The 8,444-nt window shown below is 56.7% G+C and overlaps 1 protein-coding gene across 1 annotated transcript; it reads left to right on the top strand.

Annotated features, from left to right (window-relative positions):
• Positions 1-6,013, top strand: TMEM173 (transmembrane protein 173; the record flags this gene model as incomplete). Its single annotated transcript, XM_010008293.1, has 6 exons — positions 1-152; positions 681-861; positions 1,590-1,698; positions 1,856-2,091; positions 3,816-4,002; positions 5,820-6,013. Coding segments are annotated over 6 exons (1,059 nt in total), but the record flags the coding sequence as incomplete, so codon positions are not given.
• Between the last annotated feature and the right edge of the window lie 2,431 nt (positions 6,014-8,444).

Below are 8,444 nucleotides of genomic sequence, written 5' to 3'. Positions count from 1 at the left end.
CTGGCGGGGGCGGCCGCCGCGCTCTACCTGGCCGGGGAGCCCCTCATCCCCACCCTCCGCTACCTCATCGCCCACCTGGTGGCCCTGCAGCTCGGGGTGCTGCTGAAGGGCATCTGCTACCTGGCTGAGGAGATCTTCCACCTCCAATCCAGGTGAGACACGCGTGGGGTTACCCTGGGGAGAAAGGACGTGGCAGCCCCCGGGTGGCAGGAGGGATCTGGCCCCTGTTTCAGCCCCCCCCACGGGTGCTCTCGGTGGGAATGCTCTGCTGTGCCCCAGCAGGACATCTCACCATCAGCCTTGGGTCCTTCTCAGCTCCTCCTCTCCCTTCTCCTGCCTGCCCAGCTCCCCGTATGTCCACAGGCCTCTCCCCTTCCACTCTGTGACAGCTCCTGAGGGGCTCCCTTTCCCCTGGGGGCAGATCTCAGCCCCAGTGCCCAGTGCTGGGGGGCACGGGGCTGTCAGGGACAATCTCCCCTCGCTGTGCAGGGCAACACTGCATCTGCTCCCCCGAGACCCTTGGGCACTGTGAGAGACCCGAGCCCTCTCCCTGCAGGGGCACCTGGGGCGCACTGAGCAGGGTCCCACAGGTCAGCAGGGAGGTGGGAGCACCCCGTGGGCTGCAGGTGGGGATGGTGGGCGGCCACCAGTGTGTCCCCTGTCCCTTCTCTCCCATGCAGGCACCACGGCAGCTTCCAGAGAACCCTGTGTGCCTGCTTCCCCCTGCGCTGGCAGGGCCTCACGCTGCTGGTCTGTGGCTCAGCCTACGTGGCTCTTCAGGATGGAGATGGGCAGACACTCGGCCTCCAATTCACCCTGATCAGCATGTGCCAGCTCCTCATCCTTGCCCTGGGGCTCCACGTGAGGCACCAACACCTCCAGCCTGGCTGGGCACCCCAGGGAGCTTGGCAGCCAAGCAGTGGGGGGGGCAGCCCCCACTGTGGTTAGCCCAGCCCCTCAGAGCTGGCAGCCAGGCCCTGCTGACACCAAAACATCTGTCGATGAGCCTGGGGAAAAGGGGAGCCCATGTGGTCTCCAACGTGTTCATTATCAGGCACACTGTGGGTGGCAAAGCCAAGCTCCAGGGATCTCTGCAGCACTGGGGGGGGAGGCTCTGCTGTACCCCAGCAGAGCTGGAAGGGGAGAGAGGGGTGTCACAGGCTACGGAAAGGTGCTCTGGGGAGGGCAGCCCTCGGGTTCCTGTGGGGCTTCAACACCCATTTCCACCTAAATGAACGCACAGAACTGGCAGGGGACACCAGTGGCCCTTGACATCCCACCATCAGGTGCTGGGATGTCTCCTCCCACATGCTGGAAGCACTGGGCAGATGCATAAGTTTCGCTGGACACACAATCCCAGTGGGGGATGCAGCCAGAAACATGTTAGGCTCACACCATCATCAGCCTCCTCATCTGCAGGGACTGTGTGGGTCACCCAAGTCTCTTGGTTCCACTGCCAGGAGTGGTGGTGGAAGTGGGCAGCAGGGTTCATCACTCCCCAGACATCTTTGAAGAAGGCAGCTTCTCCAGTCCCTGTTGCAGAAGAAGACTCCTTTCATCACCACTGGTCTCTTTCCTTCCCTCCACAGAAGCCCTCAGCAGTGGAAATCTCTGAGATGTCTGAGAGGTCCAAGCAGAACGTTGCTCATGGACTTGCCTGGTCTTATTACGTTGGGTACCTAAAAATAGTCCTGCCACGTACGTAGCTGTTCCCCTGCCTTATCCTGCCTGCAGACAGAAATAGCTCCTAATAACCATCCTCCCACTTTTACAGTGTTAGGAAGGAAATGGGGAGCCCGGTGGAAAGCAGCTCAACTCACTCCAGGCACTTCTGCCTGATGCTCTTTTCCACCAGGGGTGAAAAAGTCACTGGAGGAATTCAGCAGAGCCAACCCCAATGTGCTGATATGCAGGGAGACCCGGAAGCTCCACATCTTGATCCCTCTGAGCTGTGATGTCTATGATGACCTGGAGAAAGCTGACAGCAACATCCAGTACCTGGCAGACCTCAGTGAAACCACCCTGACCCGAGCTGGCACCAAAAAAAGGGTCTACAAACACAGCCTCTACAGAATCAAGGATGAAGACAAGGTACAGTGCGTGCAGCATGGGGAGGGCAACCAGCTTGCATCAGCCCAAAGGTCTTCCTGGCCTCAGATCCCAGCCCAGAAGTGGCCATAAGGGCAGGACATTGTCCCCTCTCCTGTCAGATACTGCCAGCTTTCAGCAGTTCTCCATGAGATGGAGAGGTGCCACCTGCACCCCTTCCTCCTGGCTGCCTCCTCCCGGGCTCAGCCCTTGCAGGGATGTTGGGCACAGTGCTAGAGTTGATTTAAGTCTGGAAAGCAGCAGAAAACTGAACAGAAAAAAAGCAGATGTGGGATCCACAGCATCAGTTCCCATGGGACTAATGAATATTTCCCTTTGTTCTGAAGAGGTGCTTGAAAACGTCAGTGTGAGCTGTCACATAATGACTCCTTCCCCTCCCCCTGGTATCTGTTTCCCGGGCTGACAAGCCCTAAATCCCCCTTTCTCACATGGCATTCATCTCCTTCCACATCTCCAGGCAGATGGGCCTCTGCCCCTGCACCCTGGGAGGAGGGAACACCCTGGTCCTGCTGACACAGCCGTGGATGGAGGCAGTGGCAGCGTGATGCTTCTCACCTGGGTCTCCCCACTTTGCCCTTTGATGGTTGGCTGAGCACTGAGCTGCTGCTTTTAAAGCCCTGCCTGATTCCAGAGGCTCTTCCCTGGCCCCGCTCCTGGGCAAATATGGTCAGTGTCAGGTTTTTTTCCTGCTTCAATGCTGTGTTTCATCTGCCAGTCTCCTGCTGAGTCACTCAGCACCAGGGGAACTCCAGCAGCTCTGCAGCCTGGCCCTGCCCTCACCCGCTGCCTCTTGCCAGCCCAGTCCCTCAGCTCAGTGCCCAAGCTGCTCAGCACAGCCACACAAGCTCCTGTCCTTGGCACCTGCTCTGGATCACTGTGGAGACTGCCCTCCAAGGCTGGGAGCTCTTCATTTACTCTGCATTTACCCAGGGATCCCATCCCTCTTCCTTCTCTAACACACTTTATTACTTTCCAGTTTTCCCAGTAGAAGTCTTACTGGTAACCCTGCTCCTCCTTGGAATTTTTATGGCCTTAATTAACCTCTCCGCGTGTGTTCGATCAGCCTCCTTAGCAGGGCATTTCTGCTGTTTTCCTGCTCTCCACTAGGATGCTCAGAGTTCCCCTCCTCTAGCTGGAAAGCCACGAGGTGTGATCAAAAGCAAAGGGGATGTCCACAGAGGACCAAACCCTCTGGGGAACATCCCTCCCTCCCCAGGCTGCACCCGGAGCCACGAGGGAGGGAGGCAGCTTCCCGAGCCCACCCAGCACATGGGGCACAGCTGCTCTGTCCCTTCTCAGCAGGGGGACACAGGACAGAGTCCCTGTCCCAGGGTCCCAGCACACAGCACCAGTGCAGGGCAGACCATGGAGCTGCCGAGGGGTCTCCGAGGGCTCTGCTCAGCACTGGGGTCCCTCAGCAGCTCGTTGCCAGGCACTTGGTCCTCCTGCCCCAATGTCCTTTTGGAATGATAGAATCTTTTTAGAATCAACCCCCAGGCTAGTTTGGGCTGGAAGAAACCTTAAAAGATCATCCTGTCCCATCCTCCAGCCATGAGCAGGGACACCTCCCACCAGCCCAGGCTGCTCCAAGCCCCATCCAACCTGCCCTTCAACACTGCCAGGGATGGAGCAGCCACAGCTTCCCTGGGCAACCTGGGCCAGGGTCTCCCCACCCTCTCAGTACGGATGTTCTTCCATCCCTGCAGCTCTGGCACTGTGCTGTGGAATATGCCACCCCCCTGCAGTCCCTCTACGCCATGTCCCAGGATGAGTGTGCTGCCTTTGACCGGGAGGAGCGCCTGGAACAGGCCAAGCTTTTCTACAGGACATTGGAGGAGATCCTGAGGGGCTCCAGGGAGTGTGCGGGGACCTACCGGCTCGTTGCCTACGAGGGTGAGTGAGGAGGGGAAGAGGGTGCCCAGCACGGGGGTCATGCTCTCCCAGCCCCAGGAGTGACCTCGGACCAGGGGAAAGAAGGGGGAGCAGGAAGGATCCAGGTATTCCCACTGGAATTCCCACTGACACAGGCATGGGGTCCCTGCTGCAGTGGGGAGGAAGGAGCTGCTTCCAGTTGCAGAAGGATCTTGCTGTGGGTCTCAGAGGAGTGGGGAGGATGCTGGCAGAGCTGGTCCCTGTTGAAGGCCCCAGAGGTACCCGAGTGTCTCAAGGGGGCCTGTCAGCTCTCAGGTGCTTAAGTGACTTTTCCCCCCAGTTTGGAGGGGTTTGTGAATGCACCCCCCCATGCTCAGAAATTGCTTCCAAGACCAATGTTGACTTCATAAATTAACCAGTTTATTAAGGGTTAACACAAATTGAGGGATGAGGTTTAGGGAAAATGTCAAACTGGCAAATGGCTCCCAGTGATGTATCAGGGAGGTAACGTGTCCTTCAGGGAGGTGATGCAACAAGTGCTGTGCCTGTAAGGAGTTCCCTGAGAGAGGGTGGTGGATCAAAGGAAAGGGAGGGAGGAGTTGAGCCTGGCAGGACAGGTAGAGTGTGTGTGTGTATGTGTGATGTCTGGGTGTCTGTGTGTGTGTGATGTCTGTGTGTCTCTGTGTGTGTGTGTGTGTGATGTCTGGGTGTCTGTGTGTGTGTGTGATGTCTGGGTGTCTCTGTGTGTGTGTGTGTGTGTGATGTCTGTGAGTGCGTGTGTGTGTGTGATGTCTCTGTGTCTGTGTGTGTGTGATGTCTGTGTGTCTGTGTGTCTGTGTGTCTGGGTGTGTGTGATGTCTGGGTGTCTGTGTGTGTGTGCTCACCCTTCCCTAGCGTGTGGTTCCTGGGTTACAGCTCCTTTTCCAGCTGGCAGGCTCAGCAGCAGATCCAGAGGGGCAGCTTCTCGGGAACAGGGGGGACCCCCTGGCAGCAGCAGGAGGACCGGGCAGGCTCCAGTCCCAGTGTCACTGTCCAGAGCCAATTGGCCTCCATGAGCCCCAAGTTAGGGCAGTAACTAGCAGGGCAATGCAGAACTTGTTGCCCATACTTCCTGCCTTGTACCACTGCTGTTGTTTTGGTTTTGTTTGTCCTTGAGCAGCAGGTCTGGTTTGGGTCTGTTGGCTGGGTATGATCAGCAGGGGCCTCTGCTGGTTAAAAGGCATTTTGTTTAGATTTATGTGGGGAAGAAGAACAGTTTCCCACACCAAGACAAGCAGACTTCTGCTGGGGCAGCAAGAACATCCCTCAAGGATTAAATCTAACAGCAGATTTCCAGGGGAAGGAGCAGCTCCCTTCACTGCTGATGTTCCTGGGAGAAATGGCTGGGACTGGCCAGGCCCCCAGGCACTGGGCTGAGTGATGCTGTGCTCAGTAGCATTTCTCCTGACAGGAGACGAGGGCTTCCTCCTCTGCATTTCTCTTCTCACCTCTGCCAGAGCAGCAGGGCTTGGGAACAGCTCACTGCTTCTTGCTGACATGAAGCTCATTGTTTTCCAGAGAGCACCCAGAGCTCTCCCTGACAGGGAGAAGCGATTCTATCCAGCAAGGTAGTTCCCATCACAACAAGCAGTACTGGGAAAGCAGCACGTAGTGCCTGTATTTTACTCTTCTCTTTGTTTTATTTTCTTTATTCTGGCGTGCTGAAATGAGAACATAGGATCCGTATTTTGACTTCTCAGTTTTGGGGGCTCTCCCAGAGACTCTGCTCTGCTGCCAGCCCAGACCCCCTGCCTCGGGCCAGAGGAGTGAAGGTGGGTTTTGTCTTTCTTCTGTTCCAGACTTGGGTGAAGCAGAGCCCCACTTCTTGTCCAGAGAGATCCTGTGGCACCTCCAGCAGCAGCGTGATGAGGAGTTTGCTGTGCAGGAGGAGACGCAGCTGCAGGACCCACCCGTGTCCCTGAACTCCACGGAGCTCAACCTGCAGATCAGCACCTCTGACCTGCCACTGCCCCTGCGAAGCGACTGCTTCTAAAGCACCCAACCTGCCCAGCCCTCAGCACCACCCTGAGCCCCTTCCTCTTGGCAGCAATCCCCAGGAACAGGGGAATTCCTCCTGCAGGCACAGCCCACCCAAACCTCCTGTGCATTGTGTTTACTGGGAAGAGCAGAGTCAGGCCACAGTCCTGTGACATACTTCCCAGTTTCTCTGTGATGTATGTCTCAGATATTAATCCATGGCTTGGGTTTTTTTAATTCATCTGCTTTGATTTGGGTCATATAAAGCATGTTCCTCTGGAGTAAGCTGCACAATCCTGAACCTCGGGCACGATGTGCAGTCCACCCTTGGATATCCCACGGTCCTGGATGGGGCTTTGGAAATCCCAGCCATGAGTGTGTACCTGTGTGTGGTCCAGCACACCCAGCCAGCATGGCCTGGATGATCTGATGGCTTCTGCAGGCACAAGGAGTATGTGCAGGACTTCAAGGCCACCCTCCACCCTGATGGCCCCACCGTAGGGCAGCATTAGCCAGCCCTCCCAGGCTGGCACCACTCATGGCCTGGAAGTGTGCTCAGTGCTGAGTCCTGCCCCCACCCTGACCTTGAGCAAAGAGGGATCGGCTACAGCTTATTCCTCTCTGATCTAAAGCCATTCAGGAAACAGCTCCAGTTCCTTCTGCCTCTCCCCAGCTTTCCTTCCCGGGATAAAACTGCTCTTACCTGGCAGCTGCCACTCAGCAAAGCACCCAGGGTGAATACCAGGGCTCTGTCTTTCACACATGTGGAAGAACAGGGTAGGAGATGCCTCCCCCTGGCTCCAGCCCAGCAAGGTTACAGCAGAGATTCAGCTGGTCCTGCTGGGACTGGGCACTGGAACCCATCTCAGGATTCAATAAAACCTTAATCTGCAGCCTAATCTCTGGGTGCTGCATCTGTGCAAACGGCAAAAACAGCAGATGAAAAAGGGCTGCGAAGGGAGGGTTTGTGAGAGCAAAGAGCCAGCTCCTCCCAGCCTGCTGGGCTGCAGGGGTGTCAGGGACCTTTGCCAGGGCTGCCAGGATGTGCCAAGTGCTGGGTGCTGCACTGGCCAGAGAGGGAGAGGGGAGAGCTGGAGGCCAGGGACCTCCTGCCCTTACCTGGGTGCACTGAGCAGGGGGGCTGCACCTGGGGTGGGTGGACATGGATCCTGATCACCCACCTCCTGTTTCAGAGCACCGTTCCCAAGGGCACAGAGCGAAGGCTGTGGGCACCTGCTGGGACCCAAGGTGAGTGGATACACCAGGGCTGAGCTCAGCAACACGAGCACAGCCAGGAGCAGCAGCAAAGCCAGCACTGCTGCAGTCCCCGAGGGGTCACACCTTCAAATCCTCCGGGATCCTCGTCAGGCATGGACGTCGTGTCCTTCCTGACTCCCTGCTCCCTCCCCACGTGGACAGTTCTTATCTTGCCCATCACCACCTCCAGTCAGGTCGGGCTGAAGATGTCTGATGAGCTCAGCCCATGTCAGCAGGGGACGGGTAGAAAGACAGGCACAGGCCCAGAGGACACCTGACAGCACCACCTGGTTCCAGCAGCAGCCAGAGGCTCAGCTCCTGCCACAGCTCAAGGGCAAAGCCAGGGCCAAGCACTCATCTAGGTGAAAGCTTCTGCTGGCAGAGTCAATACTCCCAGGTAGAGCTAAACCAGAGACAGAAAAATAAAACCTCAGAAGAAGAGGGGACTTGCTGCCCCATCTGGCAAACATTTTGCCCACAGGCTGCCCTCAGCTGAGCTTTTTGGGCTGGTTGCAGTGTCCCACCTCAGGCCTGACTCAGGACTCCACAGCTTCTGGGGCAGCTGAAGGTGCTGCAGGGCACCAACAGCACAGACACAGCCTGGCCCACCCCTGGTGTGTCCCCCCATGCCCACTGTGCCCACCATGAGAGGGTAGAAGCCCTGGAGCTTGGAGCTTGAAGTGCTTTACCATTTGCCACAGAGAAATGACCCTATTTGTCTGCAGATTTAATCCTTCACAGTTTCTCTAGCCCTGAGACTGTGCATTTATCACTGCTTTGCTCAAAATAAAAACAAACAAACAAAACTGAAGTCATTTAAATTCAGTTTGTGGTGGGAACTGGAGTTGATCAAGTGCTGCACAAAATGCTTGTGCAGTCACTGATCATTACCAGCAGCTTAAGGGAAGACAAGTGACTTAACCAAGAGAAATGATGCAGCAGTCCCACTTGTGGGGAATCTGCCTCTTTTCTCCCTCTTGCTGGCTGTGCTGAGGGGGCCTGTCCCTGCAGGGGCTGGGAAAGAGCATCCTTGCACTGCTGGTGGTAAGAGACTGGATCCTGGAACGTTGAGATCTCTCACCTCATCCCTGCTCACACGCCTGGTGCTGAAGCCTCATGCCAAGTGTGCCCCTTGGCTGCAATGTTGCTTCCTAATGCAAGAGTCACTTTTGAGCCCTCACAAATGCCAT

The sequence above is a fragment of the Chaetura pelagica genome, unplaced genomic scaffold, assembly GCF_000747805.2.
Source record: "Chaetura pelagica isolate M959 unplaced genomic scaffold, ChaPel_1.0 scaffold172, whole genome shotgun sequence".
Taxonomy (NCBI): Eukaryota; Metazoa; Chordata; class Aves; order Apodiformes; family Apodidae; genus Chaetura; species Chaetura pelagica.
The sequence above is the reverse complement of the archived record's forward strand: the minus strand, read 5'-3'. Positions and strand labels throughout refer to the sequence as shown.